Source organism: Vanellus vanellus (genome assembly GCF_965231255.1).
Source record: "Vanellus vanellus genome assembly, chromosome: 5".
NCBI classification, from domain to species: Eukaryota; Metazoa; Chordata; class Aves; order Charadriiformes; family Charadriidae; genus Vanellus; species Vanellus vanellus.
Window position 1 is genome coordinate 16,377,721 of NC_138910.1, and position 20,491 is coordinate 16,398,211.

Below are 20,491 nucleotides of genomic sequence, written 5' to 3' on the forward strand. Positions count from 1 at the left end.
CAAGGTAGCCATAAGGACATTCTTCAATGCTTTCCTAATACAGATTTGACCTCCAAGAGACAAATCCGCAGTGTTGCACCGGTGCTTCACTGAATTTCTCCATTTCAATTTTTAAAAAAAAAAAAAAAATTGACAAGATCCAGTCTTCCTAGAGATTTCTGAACTTATATCTTTTCTAAAACTTCCTGATCTAAACCAATTCTATTCCTGAACTCTCCCTGTCAAATCTAGATCTCCTTTCAGTCTGAATTCACAAGCCAAAATTCATATTAATATACTTGGTAGAGAAAAGATATGTTTAGATTATTCATGTATTTTTCCTGTAGTTAAGTTTATTGTTCTCACTTACAACTTCCCGGGCAGCTCTTTGAATTAATAAGGAAGAAAAGTATTTCTAAATAAAGCATTGCGTATTTCACCGTGAAGTATGCATATATCAGTAGACTTTGCTTGCAGATGACTACAAGAAAGGAGTAATCTCTGCATAGTCTCTTTCAGCATCTTGCCTTTTCCTTGCAGTTTAATGTCTACCACGTCCAACAGGAACACAAGGACGATAAAAATTTAGATCTGCAGGAGTGTTGCAGAATCGGCAGCCGAAATTTTCAACCGTGTTCATATATGTAATTTAAATAAGTTTCAGGGAAGTCTGTGGCATTGTATCCATAGTGAAACATTTGGAGTCTGCGTTAAAAGAAAACAAAACGCATTGTATAATTTAGTCAGCAAAAGCATTCATTGTATGTCCCAGTGCCTGATTAGTTGTGAGTGGGTCTGGTGAGCTGTCGCAGCTGGGCTTGTTGCCATTCCAGCATGTGCAGTTTGGGAGTTTTTTTGCTTTGCTTTGGTTTTGCAGCTGTATATTCTTCTCCTGCTGAACGTCAAAAATCTTGAAGTGGTGCCAATCAGATACAGCTGAATTGCTTTTGCTGCAGCAAAAAAAAAAAAAAAATGATCAGTGTGCGATTTATTATTAGAATAGACCATTCTAAATTTTTACTCCCGTCAGAGCAGACAGCTATATCCATTTTTGTATAAGAACTTACTTAGCCCAAATAAAAGGAACAGCGGATTAGCTGGCTTTAAGACCATATCTTGTTTTAACTGGACTCAGTAGGGAGTGGACCTCAAGGACAGCCACATCCAGTGCATTTAGTTGCACTTGGGGAACTCTTTGCCTCCCGCTCCCTGTACAAAGCTTGTAAAACAATTTATTATCAGTGGCTTAGGAACATTACTTCAGTGAGATGAATATTTTACTATTTGAGAGAACTGCAAACTACCCATTAAGCAGGGGTGGGTGAATTTCCTTTAAAATTAACAGGAAAAATGAGGCACCCACTTGTGTCTCACTAAAAGACAATGGGGAACCTCATGTCTAATGCTTGGGTTTGGCTTTGAGAGCCCTCCCTGGAGCTCTGGTTTTACAGTCACTTTCTCATCTGCTTAGTTCCTGTGAATAGTCTTTTGAAAGCAATGGGAGGAACTGTCTGTGGAATGTTAGTAAATACAGTCACATGGCTACACTGGGAAGAGACGTGTTCACATGGCAGGGGTCAAAAACCAGGTTGTTTTCCTTAGAGTACACCACCAGTGAGCAGATAAGGAAAAAATATTTCTAATTAGCCTTAAGTTTACACCAGGTTTTTAACCAGGACTCTCTGGATCCTATGCCGTAGATTTAGGAATTGTTCAGAATAAGATTTAGAACAAACAAATGAAAACAAACCACCAACCAAAAAAACCCCAAAACCCAACACTACCAGCACAAAAGCATTCATTGCTTTAGGAGCTCCCAAACTTCATTTTTGTGGTCCTAAGAGATGTCCAGATTGTGGGATATGGTAACCACTTGCCACTTTGTGAATGGTCTCCAAGAGCCCAAGGATTTGCAAACGCTAAAGTCAGGGATCAGAAGAGAACACACCCTGAAGGAGCTTGGGAGGACCCAGATTTGAGCTAACTGCTCGCAAGCCCTTTCTTCCTGCTGCAGTGCTGAGCCATTGGTGTGATTCTAATGAACTCCATTAGGATTGCTGGCTATGTCTTCTAGTTATTTAATTAATCGCTTAACAAAGGAAGCAACTTAATGAAGGCAGTAAACACAAGCATCTTCATGATTACTCAGACAAGTTGCAGAACAGAAGAAAAAAACTATGCAAGTTTAAGGTTGTTTTAAAATAAAAACATCTAAAATCACATGGCTCATGAGAAAAATGAAGTTCAAGCCTCCCTTAGGCTAGGAATTTTGTGGAGTTATTTTTAAAGCAGTGATAGGAGCAGTGCTAAACGACAGGGTCTCAGGGTCATCACACAGGTCCTCATGGTGCCCTAGATTCATTCAGTGTAACTATGCCTTTATCACATGCCAGCTTTGTGCTCAGAGAGGGGGTTGAAACACTAAACTGCACTGAAGTGTCTCTGATTTTATAATTGATCCAAGGCTATGGAAAGCAGTCTGATAGCCAAAGTGAAGACTGTTACAACATCAATATGATGAGGAAGATATCTAGCGCAGTTATTATAAAGTGTGCTTGTAAAATTTACCTGGGCAGCATTAATTTGGTAGGATAAGTACCTTTGAGTAAATTTAACCTTCGGTCCCGCATAGAGACTGCCAGTTGTGGCTTCACCACAGGTACAGAAGAGAAGAGAAGGAAGAGCTTTTTGCTCTTGCACTTATAGAAGAAAGCAGTATTAATCTGATGCCTTTTTCTCCAGAGAGGATAGCACATGCAAGCTAAAAATGAGAGCAAATACCTCAGTGTTACTGTATTTCAGGAAATATCATCTGCCGATCTGGCTGTGTCTGTTTGGCTCTGTGTTGCTGCAATGTGGGAAGCAGGCTCAGGAATGGGTTTAAAGCACACACACCTATCCAACACCTTTGTTGGACATACCCCAGCTACTGCTTTGGTCAAAGCATTCACACTGTGATTACGAAGATCTCGGCTTTGGATGCGTCCCATCCATGCCTGATCCATCCAGACTAGAAAGGGTAGAAAAGAGGCTGAAGGCTTTGCTAAAGTACAAGAGCGCTTAGGATCCAACCTCCCAGAGAGCTCAGGCTGAGATAAGCCCATAGTTCATGATACACAAGGATAGTCCAGGTGATGGACAAGCAACGTTTAAAAGGATTTTGAACTGCACTTAACTAGCAGTGAAAGCGTAATTTAACACTTGGGTAACAAAACACGCCAGGCTCCACGGGCACCGGGACTCTTGACTTTCAGTTTTCCAGTGATTTTGGAGTTATGCAGACACCTAAAAAAACCCCAACCGATTGAAATTATGCTACAGTTCCAACTGTGTAAACAAGAATGATGGTTTTTAGTTAAACTGAAGGTCTAAGTACACCAGATCTCCTAGGAAAAATGACTTCCAGTGTTTAATTCTGTTTTGCGTGAGCAAGTCTTGCCTTTTGTTTTAAAGCTCAGCATGATTAACTTTATTTTATTTATCTTTTAGTTCTTTTGTTATGAGAAATCTATGTACCAAAGCCTGCTCTCAGATTTCTTGAACTCAGCAAGAACCGATAGTATGATTCACCCCCTCCACGTCTACCCAGCTTATGTTACCACTGTCCCAAACGTGCACTATCAAACGGTATGTCAACATCCTGTTGACTGGTCTAGGGTATGAGCAGATGATTTGCTTTTCAGCAGTGCCGAGTATTAGATTGGCGAGGAGGCAGGAATCAGTGGCTCTAAGGCATCCTGTCTGATCTTTGGGCATGACAACATTAGAGATAGTCACAGAGAATCTGCAACACTTTGTCCACTGAGTTCATGGAAAGCCAAGCACAGGGCTGTAGAGAAGACCTTGAGTCTTCATATATTTCCGTTTCACAGAGTGATGGTGTGTTTTCAGAAGGATTTGCATGGTAGTGACACTGCAGGTTCCCCTGAGAACACAGATACTTTACAGATGCAAATGGGAAAGAACTTGCCCCAAATAAGCTAACAGCCCAAGCCGGAACGCCTTAAACACAAACAGGCACACTACGTCCTTTAACTGCAAATAGTTCTCAGATAAGACAAACCAGGGGGTACGCTGTGTTCCAGGGACAGGAATATATCCCAAAGGTTGAAGCAGAAGTCAGAGGGGCGATAAAAATAAAGACATGTGCCTGAGATACAAAGTAGGAAGGAGAGTTGATCTCTTATCTCCAGAGTAAATCCTTCTCTTTTGGCCTTATGTGAGGGTCAAGAACTTGTTCAGTAACAATTACTGTTATGACTGCAGACAGAAAATTCCTACTGGGTGCCCCAAGGATTTCACAAGATAGTTGTACTTATAGTCTCTGGCCGCATAGGCACCACACAAAACATGAGTTATATTACCATCATAGTCTATCCTGGGTAATAATACTACTTTGACTCCTTTTGCATGATCACAAAGGTTTCATTCTTTATGACATGACAGCAGACCTGAGTTGGCCCACACAAGGGATGGGTAGACTATGGCCAGTAATCCCCACCTTCTTAGCATAAACATAAATGGGAAACAGAAAGGAAACAGCAGAACAGAAGTCAGGGGGGAAACCCTACCACACACAACGTAACAAATAAATAGACTATTATTCCTTCCAGAGATGGAGGGGAAGATAATCAGTAAAAAATGGTATTTCACAGGGCATCCAGAGCCAAATGCTTTCCTGAAGCATCCCTCAATGAAATATCCCTCCTTCAGGATTCAGCCTAGTTTCTGCTGCACCATGGCTATATCTCTCCTTGACCTGCAGAAAGTCTTCGAAGTTTGGGATCTGTCCCAACCACACATAGCTCACCAGCCTGGCATGTTTAAGACAGCCTGAAGTGTCTAGCCAGCAGAGGAGATGAGAAAGCTAACACTGTCTCTCACGCCAACTGGCCAGGTTGACCACAGCACACAGCCTGGTGGGACGCACCGCTGGCTCATGGAAATGTGGCCATCAGTACAGGCATGAGGACCATCTTGAACTCACAACTAGGCAAGAACTGCTTCAGCCGCTGCTACGTGCTCTCCTCAAAGGTCCAGGTGGTGGATCCAAACACCCTCTCTAAGGCTGTGAGGCTGCACAGGGTGGACAACAAAGGATATTACTGAGAGTTTTCTACTCAGCCTCTTTCAATCTTGCCACAGTTTTTACAGGCTGAGATTACAGATTTTCCGTTATGTTTTGTCATGAAAATCCAGCAAAGACGGGGATTTCTAGTCTGATGTCCTATAGTTGTCAGGCATAACTTCCTGAAGAGAGACTTTTTCCTTTGGCTTATTTATTTATTTTCCTTCGAGTGCAGCCTAAACCCTCCCTTCCTGTTGGGAGCAACAGCTGCAGCATGCGACATCGGCTTGCCAAGCCTGAACGACTGTGAAATATCATTTATCTTGGAGCAAGATAGTATCAAAGAGAGCAACCGTGTGGGCCTGACGATGAATTCATTACATAGCTGTGCTTAGGAGGAGTAGGATAAGTTGCAGTATTAGAAGCAAAAGAGGTCCCACTTCTGAGCTAACTCTTGGACCTGAAAGGACTGTCACATCTCAAAGCACTACGGAGACAAAACGGGATTTTTGGTCATCTTTGCTCAGAAAAACATTCTGAGCTTTCAAACGATGGAGGTACAAAAGTATTCACCAGGGCAGGAAACTGATACTTCTTCTGTAGGTTAATGGGAACAAGATGGCCCCAGAAGATCAAGTAATTGGCTGATGAAAGCCACACAGCTGACACACACACTTCCCAGCGTCCCTGTGTTATCCCACAGATCCAGTGGATCCTGTATGAATGTCACAGCCCGTAGATAAAAAATGCTTTCAGCTACCCTTCTATTATCTTCGTCCTTTCACCTTTTTGGGGGGCTTTTTTGCCAGAAGCATCTGCTGCATTTAAAGTTTAGGAGAGCATTCAGACAAGCTGGAAATTAACAATTAATCACGTATTCTGCCCACCACCACTCCACTCCCATCTTTTGCTCTGGGTTTTTTTGGTGCCTCCTGTCCCCCCGGGGCAGTCAGCTGAGGGTCAGGGCAGGCGGAGAGCACTGGGCTGCTCTTTGTTTTGCGACCCAGTCTCAGGCTCCTCCGGAAGTGTGCTGGGCTGGGTGGAGCTGTCACACTCGCTTCCCTTTTCACCATCACATATTTCCCATTAATGATGAGTGGGAAAGGTCAGGGAGGGTCTCTTTAATGGTCTTCTGAGGGCAAGCAACAGCCTTGGGAAACGGCTCTCTGTTTTCCTGGTCCCATTCAATAAGCAAAGAAAGACGTGTTAAGAGAAGTGAAGATATCAAGGTGTTAAAGGGGACTTTCCCATGTTGGCTTGGTTCTGCCAGAATCCTCTTATGTAAACTTGGGTATAACTCACCCCAGTGGTTTTGGTGGTAGGAGACTATCCTTTACAAGAACAAAGAAGACAGATACAGGAAGTGTTGCACAGATGCAAAAGGGTTGAAGCACTGGGAGTTAAGTGGGCTCAGTTTAGGGCAGCCCACTTGGCTGTGCGTATGCCATTTTGAGTAGTCCGCCACAAAACTGCTGGGAAGGGTCTAGACCACTGGCACTAACATGGCACCAATACCTCCCATCCTTCAGTTCGGCTGTGGTGGCTGAGAGGTCTTCTCTCGCCAGCAGTTCTTCTCAGGGATCAAGATGATGAAAGATTTAAATGTAATAACTTTGCATGACAACAATTCGTATGCCCCAGGACAGAAAGCCCCAATTTTACATGTGCACATTGTGTTTCAAATATAGAAGAAGAAGTAATAGAAAACATGACCGTCAGTATTTTCATAGAGGAGCTTTCTGGTGTAAATCAATGTTGGTCTATAGAGTTGAAGCCAGTGGAGCAATGTCAGGAGTTTTGCTATTATTTTTCCCTCTTTGTTTTGTGCCTTGCTTTGCTTTGTCTATCACTAAATGTTCCAGGGCTCTCTACCACGAGCCCAGAGTGTGGAAAACGCTGACCAAAGTCGTTTACTGTATCCGTGCTCACAAACAAGTGGTTATTTGTCGTTGGCATGTAAATAAGTCACTGTTCTTTCCACCTTATAGCTGTTAAATACAGTGAACCAGGTTCACAGCATTGATTTCTTGTAGGAGGTCACTGAGATGGTTTCACAGAAATATCCTGCAACAGTTTTGCAAAACAGGATAAGTCTCAGCCTGAATTTCATGACTGGTTTTTTCCACTTCCATTCCGATGGTTACTGTGTTTTTGCTGTCACAGGCGGGAGGACAATTCAGCTCGACTCACAGAGACCAGGAAAATGAAAACTTTGTTTGCTGTTCTTAGTGCCTAAGACATATGTGTTATAAATTACCTATATTTTGGTGTGACCTAAAAGTCCCAGCCCATGTCAACCGCAGACTGACTGTGTGTGCACACTTACGACCACCGCATAACACTGATTGCAGTATGGCATGCAGATAGCCAAAGAGATAGCTTTAAATGGTAGCAATATAAACAAGGGAGCTGGTAACCTAGTCCAGGCTGACAATCTTGCTGCGGAGTATGAATAAATTAACCCACAGAGACCAATAAACATATCCTATTTACAAACCTGCCTGCAGATGAAAATAAAAGTAGCAAGACTGGGAGGAAATAGGTTGTATCATCTTTATTCCACAGATGAAAAACTGAGCCAGAGACGAGAGACTTTGCCCAAGGTGCCATAAGAAGCCTGTGTCAGAGCCAGGACTGCAGTTACCTGTCCCTCAGCCTGTGCCACAGCCACAGGTTCCTCCTTGTTCTGAGCACAGTGTAGATTCATGCTATACACTGACGTAAATAGTCTGACCCAGTAAATGTCATTCTCAATTTTCACCTGTTAAAAGGACAGAGTCACTTAGACTGTGAGTGTTAAGGATGCTGCTGGGCAATGAAAATCGAAAGCCCTACTTTCGATCTCACTCACTGATGACAGGCATTTTGGGAAGGGAGTCAGCAGCAAGTTTTGCGCTTAAAAGAAATAATATCAATGGTGGTGGGTAGGCGTTTGGGAAGCGAATCTAATAGGTGCGTCTAGATTTGGCTAAGAATGAAAAGAGCATATTCTTTCCACTGGTTGCTGGCTAGTAAAAGCAAAGGGGTGGAATACATCCAACTTGCAAAACTTGCACACGGTTACTGCTATCTGCAAATGGGTGCCCCTCCCCGCTCATGTGAGCTACACAGGCAAAAGAGAATGACACATGTGCTGTTTCCTTTTCCAGTTGTAAAGGGGTCAGGAGCCAGGCAAGGAGAGCCCGAACAAGAGGAGCATTTTCCTGGGCTCTTCCAGCTGTTCTGTTCAATCCCGCCGTCGGTTCTGAGCAGGGAAGAGAGACTGTCAACACAAATAAGGCATTTTTCAAAGGCGTAAATTATGAGTTACCAAAACAATACGACATCTCAACCACGTGAGTACCCTTATACCCCCCCTTCTTACAATAAGGGTGGATTTACCAGTCTGCCGCTTAAGGAAAAGATTGTCTAATGCATTTCATATGCTGAAAAAAAAAAAAAAAAGAAAAATAATGTCTGAGACTAATCCTGAAGAAAAAAAGTTACGATGAAACTGTTTTCCTTTTTCATTCTTTGTGTTTGTGCGCGCGTGTGTGTGTGTGAAGAACTGAAATGGGCTCTGCAAACTCCGGCTCCTGAGTCGGATCGAGTAAAGTTAGTAACATTTCCGCCTAAACCCTGGCTTAGAAAAGTTTCATTTGAGTATTTTTCCCTTCCCCCGCCTTCAGGAATGAAAATATAGAGCGTTTCGAAAGCGTACTGACGCTTTTCTAAGATATTCATGGTGCTGCCCAACTCGTGTTTAGAGTCGCAAGCTGTCTGTGTGTAACATGAGATGCAAGCCACAAACTGACAGTCTATATTTAAAGCCACAATGCGTTTCTCTCCTGGAAATTTAGAAACGTGGGCTTAAGGACAAGCAAATTAGTTTTGCAGCAAGAGAGGGTACAGGAGGGCAAGTCCTCTGCTGGCGTAACTCTGCATATTTCAGTACATTTGAAAAGGGAGAATTTGTCCCGAACAGTCAAGTGAGCACAGAGGCTTAGCTGCAGCGTGGTAGCGTTCATTTTGGGAGGGCATTAAAAAGAAAGCGGAAGGAAAGGGGGTGAGTTCTGATTTGATAAGCCAAGAAAAGTCCATGGGAAAACTCTGAGTTTTTGGTGCTGCAACAGCAGCTCCATAACTCTTTTATAGCTTTAGTATAATCTTTCCTGTTTTAATTCAAGACAGTAGTTGTGTATTACTTTTAATAAACAAACTGCCGATAGCAGAATTGCTTATCATACCGTGGTATCTGTAATGAAGGCAGAAAGTACAGACGGCGTTGCTGGGAGCTGCCTGCGATTCAGGGTTTGATCCAGAGATTGCTGTGAGAATATCGGGTCTGTATGGACGTTGACACTGACGGTGTTTCCCAAGCTCTGAATGAGGCAGGCTGATCCAGCAGAAAAGGCACAGTAAGCAGCATCTCTGGAATCCCGAGCGGCAATTTTTATTTACCCTTTAGACCTTTTTGGAAGTTCTAACCAACAAGAAAGATTAGATGCTAGCTTTACACTATATTTTATTCTATTTTATTCAGCAGTTTAGAATATTATAGCTTGTTTTCTGTTGTTTCTATTACAGCTTATTTTCTGTTATTGATGGGAAAGAAACATGCGGGCTAATTCAGGATTCTGAGAGTCTGGGTTGGGAAAAGCTTGAGTAAATTACTGCCTTTGCTCTCCAAGAGCATGCAGGAAGGTGGTAGTGACTCACTGAGGTGCATTTTGCTCATTGTGCAATATCAACAAGGGTCCGGACCCAATCTTGTCTCTTTAGTGACAGGCTTGGCCGGGTGACAAGTCCCGGACCAGCTCTACTGTCCCAAATGCGTTACAAATCACTTCTCTGACAGACTCGGGTCATCAGGGGACCCCACAGAAGGCCCTAGGGTGGATCTGGATGAGGAGTTAGTACCCCGTGGTGCCTTTTGTCTGTTCATAATGAAAAAAGGCTGATGCATCAGGTTCTCTTGTTTTTTCCAAAATCTAGGCAGGAATTCTCAGCCTGAATCATTTTAAGATCATATGATTGCCAGTGAAAATAAATGACTCGCAATCTAGCTAGAAGAAGTATTCTGAGTGAAAAATAGTGACTACCTATTCTTTATTTGTCCTCATAATTTCCCTTACTGATACAGCCAGGATGTTCCCGTATTTTGTTTTAGTCTGTCTCTCTTTGGTTTGTTTTTTGTTTTTTTTTTTTTTTTTTCAAATTACATGGATCAAATTTACAGATTGAGAACAAACTAAATTAGAGGGAATCCCGATAGTACCTGTATCATGCAAGTTTGGTGCATTGTTTTTATAGTGGTTGAGGTTTTGGGGGTAGGTCTTGGGAAACAGGCACTTCTTTCTTAGTAAAATTCCAGCAATTTTTGCAAGAAACAAGGTATCGAAAGATCAGTGTATTGTCAGGCACTGCACAGCGTGGACAGCAGATGTTTGCCAGATAGGCAGAGTAATTGGGAAAACAAATTTGCTTCATACCCATAGTGAAAATCTTTGAAATGGGTGTGAAAATGCATAAAGAATCAGCAAAAACCTTTGACTATGCTGAACGTATTAGTTCTTTGCTGAGTACCTGCAGGTGAGACCCCAGAGCAGCTGCCTACTGATGCAAACTGAACAGTGTTAAGTTACCTAATTGTTCGTGTTCTTTGCTTATCTCCTTGTACTCGCGCGCAGCTGATAAGGAATTTTTATTCATTCTATAAATACAGTATGATCCTGGCAATCCAGGTGGGAGCAGGCTACTGTTTCAGAGTTAAAATATTCAACTCTGTGAACTCTGCAAATATGTTCTGCCTCTTTATGGGGATGGCACACCAGCTAAGCTCGAGCACTTCCCGTCCCCAGCTCAGGTATCCCATCGCACCGAGTGGTCTCTGTATACTCCACAGAGAGGCAAAGGAGCCAATAATTCAGCCTGCTGATGGAAGGCACTGTATGTATATTTAGTCCGTCGTTCATTGTTAATGGACATTTGTGTGTGGCTGGAATAAAATGAAATACCTAAGTAAAGGAGTCTGCTACCAAAGCCAAAAATGGAGTTGGGCTTCAGTTTGGTTGGCTGGGATTCAATACAATATTGTGCTGTGAATAGCACAATAGAAGTCCAGTTTCTTTTTTTCCCCTCCTCCTTCTTCTTCTGATATAAAAGGGATCGCGCCTGACAGCAGGAATGTAAACTTCCTGGGTTTTAAATGCATCGTTTTTAAATGTATATGCTTCATCCCACCTCTGCTCAGACGTACAGGCGGTAGCTGCCTGATTTACTACAAAAGTCTGAGGAATTCCACAGGTTTGGCAATCTTTCTTCAGACTGCAGCTTCTGCCCTCTTGCTTTTAGACTGCCGTGACCCTGTTCCAAGGCAATGGGACAGCTCAAATGAGGTGAAGGACTCACGCAGATAAACGTCACCGGGTCTAAGGTTCAGTCTGGGGAGGCAGTGATCTATGCAAAGACATCTTTGGGGGTCAAAGGTGTTCATCCCCCTGGAGAAGGTGCTCTGCACCTTACAGGATTTAACCTGTCCTCGGCATGCTGGGAATGTTTTATTTGGGGCCTCTTATACTCGAAATGCCAGCTTTCAAAGGAATCAGTGGTTAAGGAGAGCAGCTTATGGAGGCTGCTCTTCTTCATCACCTACCAGCAGATAAGGTCTTCCTTCTGGGTGGGTAGGGAAGCAGTGCGGTCTGTGTTATGTAGAGGAATTGGCCCAAAAGGAGAGCCGGAGGGAAGGCTGGACCTCAGGCCACGTCCCAGCTGCAGAGAGAGGAAGAGGGTCAGGACCAGAGTGACGCAAAGCAAACCTTGTGAGCTCTACGCTTTCCATCTGCATTGCCAGCGGTAGCTCAGCAGTAGCCCAGGTGCTCACCCTCCTCGGGGGGAGCAAACCCTGGTGCTGCCGCGGTCCGGGGAGCAGAAGGTCTGGGCTCCACCGTGCCCAGCTTCTCCACCTGCCACAACGACAGCTGGGGCTTCTGGAGAAAAGAGTCAAATAAGTGTGGGTTGTCCCCTCCAGGGAGGTTGAGAGCTTGGCAAAAGTGGTCCCCGGTAAAGGCAAAGTGATTTATAGCTGTGGATGGTGAGTCTGGTTCTGAGAACAGCCTCTCCCTATCTTTACCTCATTATGAGATATATTTTGGGACTGCAAACTAGTCCTTTAAATGTTCCTGGAGCGATACCACTACCTTTCACACAGGGCCTGTGAAAAGCCACAAATGATCCCCGTAGGCTTTTAATCATGTTATTCACTGCCTTGGCAATAGATTTGATTTCATTGCCCTTCGTCAACAGAAGCGCTTGTCTGTGACAGTAACAAATAAACAAAAATGGAGGCTATTGATTATGAAAATTTTGGTCTTCGCTGGTAAACCTGTGAGCATTTATAAGCAAGGAAACCTATAGATTATAATAACATCTCATTTTTAGCACAGAAATGTCCCACAAGCATTTATGTAAATTGAACGCCTCTGCTTGTGTATTTGTCTCTCTCCCACCACTGTGCATATGAATTGGAAAATTTGGGTTTGTACCCCAGGGCTCTCCCTGACACCCTCACTGCCTGAGATGTCGATGGGGAAGTCTGCAAATTGAAAGGCTCAGAATGCACCTGAAATTTCAGTAATTAACAGCAGAAATGTTGGCAAACTGCTAAGCTGGAGGGAATGGGGGGGATGTCCAAATAAGAGTCTGCTTTTATACGCAGTTCTCAGCATTTCTGGGCACCGCTTTTCAAAAAAAGAATAAAAAGGGAAAGAAAAAGAAAAAAAAAAGGAAAGAGAAATAAAAAAGAATAAAAGGAAAGAGAAAGAAAAAAAAGCCAATGATTTACACAGTAGATGTTAAAGATTCAGGTTACGTCTGGTTATGTGCTTAAGCCTATTAGTATTACAGAAATGTGCGGTGTCTGCATCTCATTGCTGATACTGCTGCACCTTTCTTTCTAGGCTCTCGTGGAATATACCCTGTATCCATCACTGTTCGAATGACTGAGTCCAATCAGCAAAGCCTTTTGTAAAACAGGCTTTCGGGACTGCATTCTCTAATGAAAGTCTGTTTGTGTGTCTGCTCTGCGGAGTGCCTGTCTCTATTGTTGGGGAGGGATTAGTATTCCTATAGCATAGAGAAATTCAGGCTAACGGAGGGATGTGATTGTGCTAGGTGCTGTACAGGCGCCCTTTCCTCAAAAGGCTGGTAGGCTGCATAGAGAGGACAGATTACAGGTAGGAGAGAAATGATTGCTTTCCAGGGGCACTGCTGGAGAGGCAGCTTTTGGCTATGGGAAGACATTTGCAGCAGCCAGGAGGTAGGAATTAGTATTGATTCCAGTAGATCCAGCGGGGCAACAGCTCTTTGCTTCCCACTGTCTAATTTTGTAATACACGCTCAGGAAAAAATAGCTGAGAAGTCAGTTGCCACTGGCCTAGTTGCTTCCCACAGAAAGACCTGAAAACATTTAAGCACTGCGTTTCGTACTAGTAGGATCTTTGTTTGCCTTTTTTTGCTTCACATCCAAGTTGTGATAGGAAATGCATGAAAAACTGGGGGACACCCACATGCTGCAGTGACGAGAATACGTGAGCACCTTAGCTGGACGAGTATTTGGACAGCAGACAGGCTGTGTTTTGCTTACTTCCGAAAGGCTTAAGTTCCTAAGTCACATGAATTTGACAGTGTCACCCCAGTAATAAGTCGACAAAAAATTCGGCAGCTGCTAAGCATTCTGAAAAACTACCTGGTCAATGAAGAAAAGTGGCACTTGGGAGAAATCAGTTTTGGTTTGCCAACAATTTATGAACACGAATGGAGAAAAGGACTGTCTTCTCTGGATAATTTATTTGTAACCCATAACTCAACTGCATCAAGTAATGGTATGGCAATGTTATAACAACAGGCGTGCAGCTCATAATTTGTAGCTGAAATAAGATCTCTACTCCTCCGTTTACTCCAAGAGTCAGAATGATCTAATTCACACCAGATTCCCATCTCTCCAATGTTAGCATGGATACTGTCTGTGCTACTCTGCTCCCTTATTGCAGATGTACCTTGCACGTGTAGTTTCACCAGCGAGACATCTGGCTAAATGATTTTCCTCTTAATTAATCTTCTCATCTGCAAAGGAGGCCAGTTTCTCATATCTTCTTCTCTTCTGACATATGTTTCACCACAGGGTTCTTCCTGATGAAGTAGAAAACTTCACTTAAAATCTCAACGGGTTAAACTTGTTCTGCTGCATTGAAGCTTTAAAGTGATTTTTTTTTCCTTCCCTCTCCCTCTCTTTTTCATCTTAGAAAAAAAAAAAAGTAAATTCAGTTATTTCATGAGGGTCCACCTCTTTCTTCTTCAGATAAGCCCTGAAATGGAGTTAAGCTTTTTATCAGTAAGTTGCAGGGGGGCTTTTGAACACACCCTGAGACAGCTCCATGTTATCATGAGTGATAAATGCCTATTTTCCTGGGGACTGCATGTTTAAAATGTCCAGTTTTATGAGACGGTCCACATTATAAAGAGCATGTGTGACAAGGTCACAGTAATGCAGAGTCAGACATCAAGTCTTTACATATGTGTAGGCGTTCAGATTTGCAGAGACATCAAATGTAGAAAATCCATTTGAATTCTTTATATATGTACATATATACACACACAGTGTATGTATATACAATATACTGTATATCTACATGCATACATATACACAGACATACATATGCATACACGCACACACCACACCACCCTCTTCACTACTTATATGGCTTTTCACTAGTCAGACCTCTGGATTTGGAGAGTTTTGTTTCCCTGACCACATCTCTATTCACAGACCAATACCCACAAGCTCACGTTTCCCTCTTTATACGATAGATACCTTCAAAAGTAGCAGAAAAAATTACTAGATTTTTGAAGGCTTCGCAGAGGCATAAAATCGGTGACAAGAGAGAAAGCGAGAAGAAGGTTTGGACTACGTATAAGGAGTTGGAAAATATTACAAAATATCCCTTGTATATGACATAGTGAAACACCAGCGAAGAGGCCTTATGTAAACTATCCCTTGCGGATGTCAGATTCGGGTGTCTCTCTGCTGATTGCATATACAGTCGGAGCCTAGCAGTCACGATGGTGTAGACACTGAATCACTCCATGTTTTGAATTTGGGCATCACTGTATTTTCCAGAATCCATCCTGGAGGATATTACAGGACCCAGTCCGCGTAAGCAAAGATCCAGAGAAAAGGAACGATAATGACTTCAGAAACAAGGAGGAAGTAGATGTTCCATAGTTATTTAAAAGGGGAGAATTCAGATGAGGAAAGGGCAAGTCTGCGCTCTTCTAGATGCAGTGAATGTTGCAAGTTTAAACCTCAGGCAGGCAGGTGATTTGGTCAGGGTTGCGTTCCTCTAGTAACTCACCTTTTTTTGGTAGTTGCATCTTCCAGACAGTTTTCCAGAAAAACTGACATTTTAGGATATTCATGCTGAAATAAAACTTATTCTTTATAGAGTAACTACCTTCCTTTGGAAACAGAATATTTATTCAGGAATTATTTAATCTTACGTAATTCTGTGTCCACTTCAAACGGTTATGGGAAAATGAATTTATACTGGAATAGTTTACACAAAATTGTTACTCAAGGCTAACTTGATCCTTTTGTGTAGGCAAATTTGTTCTCCGTACACAGGAAGAATAAGCTTGTTTTCTTTGAAAAAGCATTTTTACTAAAACAAAAGCAAGATGCTTCTCATCTGCTAATTGGATATTTCAAAAATTTCAGTCACTTAACAAGGGATGAAAAAGCAGCTCCTAATGTCTAACTTTCACTAAACCAAATAAACCTTAGGTAAAACAAATAGCCCACAAATCACTTAAACACAGGTGATTAAAGACTTACGTGTATGAATGAGTAGAGAGAAAAAATATTTCTAGTGGATTGTGAAGAGTTACCATAAAACTGTGGTCAACCCTTGGAAGGAAACGTGTGAATTTTCAAAAATTCTGAAGTATGTTTAAAATGACACTCTGGATTTTTGTATTTTATTTCTATCTGCTGGGATCTGTACGGGTATGTTATTGAAGTCTGTTTTCAAGGTTTTCTTAGCATGTACTAGGGCAAGAAATTTACCAATTTATTATGAAATTACATTTTCAGTAGAGTCTGTTATTTCCTGAGGCTTTAATAACCAGCACTCGTGACCTAGCAGAGGTTGTTCTTCTAACTATTGATGGTTCATCCAAATGTCATGGGCACAGTCCCTTTCCTATCCAATACAGGGAACAGAAAATTAAATTCTTGATGTATCCGTGATGCAGGGGTGCTCTTGGAGAGTGGACCAGTCTCTATCATTACCTCTAACTCACACCTGACCTCTCTGGTTGTCTAGTTCAGATATCCTCTGCGCCTCCTAATCCTTCCTGCCTGTCCCTTTCTCAGCCCACAAGATAAGTGCTCATATCTCAACACGGGAGAGACATGCATGTCCCAGTTTTCAAATGCCATTTCCTCCCTTCTTTCAAGGACTTTCCACAATCCTGGCAGTGGGAAGGAAGAAAAGCACAGTCAAGGAAGATATAAATCTTTCCTTGTCATCCTCTGGGTTAAGGCCTTGTTTTCTTTAGGAGTCGCCCCCTCTTCCATCTCCCTCCCTTTTCCCTTCTCCATTGATTTCTCATTGCTCTCTCATCCCCATCCAGATCTTTCCTGTCATCACACAGGAATTTTTATTTATAACCTGGGACACACTTTTTACATCCTGGATCCCATGACTGGGAGAGTTTTTTACTGTCTGTCTCCCTTGAATTTCCATGATTATGTCAGTACAATTTGATTTTTCGAGTCTGTTGTGGACGAATCCAGTTTTCTTCTTACTGAACACATCAGGATTTTTTTCACTTTAAAAAAGCCTGTACTAGTAGTTATTAATGGCAATTAAGCCTTTGGTGGAAACAGGGGGATATGCACAGAATTAGGATGCATCTCTGCAGAAAACCCTGCATAAGATGTTGAGCAGAGCAGACCAGGAAACAAAACTGCCGTTGAGAGCCGTCTTCCGTTCCAGCTTCCCTTTTGCTTTGGGAAAAGGGGAAGTCATGGTTTTCTTGCTCTTTTTCAAAACCACTCAGTGTGTTCTGCACACCCAGTTGCTTTCCCTATTACTCTTCCTATCCCTGCTGCAGTCACAAGGAGTGGAGTGAATGGTTTCTGCTAACATCAACATGGCCAAGAAGAATAGCACCGGGTCAGGGAGGGGAAGGGTCCTTCTTGTGCAGTCTGTGTCCACCTAATTGAAAGCGACCAATTCTTGCTGATTGCCTTTGGCACCTTCCCGGCTTCCACTGAGAGGTGTCTTCTCCTCCATACCTAGAGCTCAAGAAACAGTTAATGTCAGGACCCTTGATTATTCTTTAAAAAAATGAAAATCGCCCTCTGTCTCGTCATTTGTAGAGCTGGATAGAGCTGGTCCCTCTAAACACCTCTCCCATGCTCCTTACTTGCCCACCCACTTCACCATATCTCCCCAGTCTATGTTCACTCCTTCTCAAGTTAACCATCCCACACCCCGACCCAAGAACTCAGCTCTCATTTCGGCTTACTTGCTGTACAGGGGACAATTTGATATTACTTCAAGTCCAAGCCATTACCACAAAGGCAGTGATGCATTGTGACTTTGCGTGGTGAGAGATGAAAAAGATGGTCTTGAACTGCCCCAAAAAGAAGCTGGTTTGCTCACAGCCTGGGTTAGCCAAGTCTTCCCTGTTTCCAGCTCTCTAATCAATGTTTCCTTCCTACTTATGATTAACAGCAAGCTCTTACCATCTTTCCTCTCACATCCTTCCCATCCCTGGTTAACAAAATACGGTCTTCTCTGTTGCATAAATATGCCCTTTTTGTTTTGCTTTGTTTAGTCTGTAAATTCCTCAAGACAGAAATCATCTGTCCTTCCATCTCCTTTCGAAACAAGAATCACCAAACAATTATTTGCCACTTCGGTGCTCATGATAAGGGGCACTGACCACATCCGTCTTCCCGACTTGTCTCATCAGGTTGCTCATTCTGGGCCGAGATCTGGGCCTCCTGAAGCATAAAGATAAAATGCAAAAAACAACCTTAGGTATGACAACAACTGGAAAAGCACATCAAGTTGGAAGGACTTTAGGGTTTTCTCCTTGAAAATATTTTTCCCCTGAACATATTCATTTGTATTCTCTGAGATAGTCTCTAGACTGTGGAGTTCAAAGCAAACTGGAAATCCAGCAGAGTTTTTAAGTGCATTAAAGGTAGAGTGTTTCAAAGCCACATGCCTGAACACTTAAGCGCCATGGAAGAAATGAAGTAGCAGGTGGTAAGACATGTAAACATGATTGTTCTAATCTTCATACTTTTCAACTTGTCAAAGCCTAACTCTGTGACACGTTTGACAAAGAGCAAAAATAAAGGATGCTGCACGCGCACACATACACACAGGAGAGCATGAAACCCAAGGACACCAGCCAGCTTTGGATTTTTTCTTTCATTCAGCCATATTTTGGATCTTGTAAGTCATTTACAGTAATAAGGATGTGGATTTACCAGACTTATGTGGAACCTGGCAAATCTGAGCATGGAGTTCGTGCTTCTTGGGAGATTTGAATACGGAAATGTAGTTCTCTGCTGCACATTTTTTCACCAAGGTAAAGAGTATAAAATGCCATCCACTACAGACTACTGGCGTTTTGTGAAAAGAAAAATGTCTGCGTATTGTGAAAAGAGATAACCAGTCTTTAATGTTCCTCACTTAGCAACTGAAGCATTCTGGAAATATATTCATGTGGTTTCAGAGAGTCTAAGCAAGGCAAAATGAGACTATTTTTTTTACCCCTAAAGAAAGGAGAACATAATAACAAGACGTGTCCACCAGATCTGCGCCTTTTCCTACTAACTTTTGGTGCACGTTTTCTGATCGGCTCTAGCTGCAAACGTGCAGCTTCATCACCTGAGGTCCTGGCGCATAAACAAATAGTTGACCATTTCTATCTCATCCACGTTTCTGCAGCGCTTCTCAGGAAATGCCTTACTCACTGCGAGTTGGCATTCCATTGCCGAAGTCAGTGGTGTTGAGACACTTGTTACCACAGAATTTGAGATTTCTCACATTGATTTCATTGGACTTTAGATCAGAATTTGCTGATTTCAGATCTACACTTTTTAATATTTCTTTGCTTCAAATGCCTTGATTTAGCTCACAGCAGCCTCATCCGCTATCACCACAGATTTTAATGAAGGCAAAGTGATTTATCAGTAGTAACTAGAGCTCTGGCAGGAACCACCATTGAAGGCAGGGGGTAGTGGGGAGCAAATAAAGATCAACTGATCCTGTATGCTCCCAAAGAAGAAAATTTCTTCCTGATTCAAGTTCTTGCACATTAAGAAAAGTTGTCTATGGCTCCTGAGCTCGTTCTCCCGGTGGATTAATGATCCATAAGGGACTCCTTGTACCAAGGAGGAGTAAATCACCCCTCCCGCTTTTGGCAGGCAGGAATGAAACTGGGGACATAAATGCTTTTGCATTTCTCTGAACTTTGCTGTTTCTCCCCGGTAAAAGATTTCCCCTTCTGGAATCCATTAAAATCTGTGATTCTCAGACAGAGGTTCTTTTTCCTCCTCCCACATTCTGTGTGAGATGCTTAATCTCTGCATCCTGTGGACATAACCGTTTGTGTGCTGGAAACAGAGCATGAGCCCTTCTCCTCTGGGTTACCTCCGCTGCTTTCCTTTGCTCACGATGAATGAAACCTTTCATTTCAACAGCGTCTGACTCGTGTCAGAAGATTCACGTCTGACTGGAGCAACAATGGGGTGGCAGACACAGATGAAACTTTAAAAAGCATCATTGCTGAATAAGTAAGGATCAGCTTTAAACACAAGGGGAGAAAGCAAGAGGAGGTATGACTGCATAACACTGGTTTTAAGACAAAACGCAGCCTGGATTTTACCCCCAACTCCTCTTCATGAGCTGCATTTCCTTTAAGGAAAAGGTCATGCCTTCTCTCCCGGGCTGCTCCAAGCCTTCCCCGGGCAGGAAGCGTATCCTGTGTCCTGTTTTCTCCAGAGGCCATTAGCGGAGCAGATGGGAGCATGACTTCCACGTCGTCGCTGCTTCCACTGTGCTGTTTTTAAGTGACCTGACTACCAAATCGCTGAGTGAATCTCCATCCCTTTCAAGTGTGGTGCAGCCCAGCCCCAGGACCTTGCAGAGTCCAGCAGCTGCTGGAGGTGGCCAGAGAGGAATATACAAGTTACTCCCTTTGGAGGTCTGGGTGCCTATTTTTGTCAGATATGGAATTGAAGCAGTCATGGGGGGGGGGGGGAGGGGAGAGAACATGTCCTGTAATTGAAGATTGTGCCTGTGATTCATTCCAGAAGAGAGGGGTGTATTTTCCTCATTGAATGAGGAAAATAGGCTTGGAAACCAGAACATCTAGCACATA

General features: G+C 42.8%; 1 protein-coding gene across 1 annotated transcript in view; it reads left to right on the top strand.

Annotated features, from left to right (window-relative positions):
* Nucleotides 1–8,217: 8,217 nt before the first annotated feature.
* GYPC (glycophorin C (Gerbich blood group)) overlaps nucleotides 8,218–20,491 on the top strand; it is a 31,638-nt gene continuing 19,364 nt past the window's right edge. Inside the window, exon 1 of the mRNA XM_082484630.1 lies at nucleotides 8,218–8,382. Within this exon, the coding sequence (XP_082340756.1) occupies nucleotides 8,349–8,382 (34 nt within the window). The 5' untranslated portion in view covers nucleotides 8,218–8,348. The remainder of the gene's footprint in view (nucleotides 8,383–20,491) is intronic.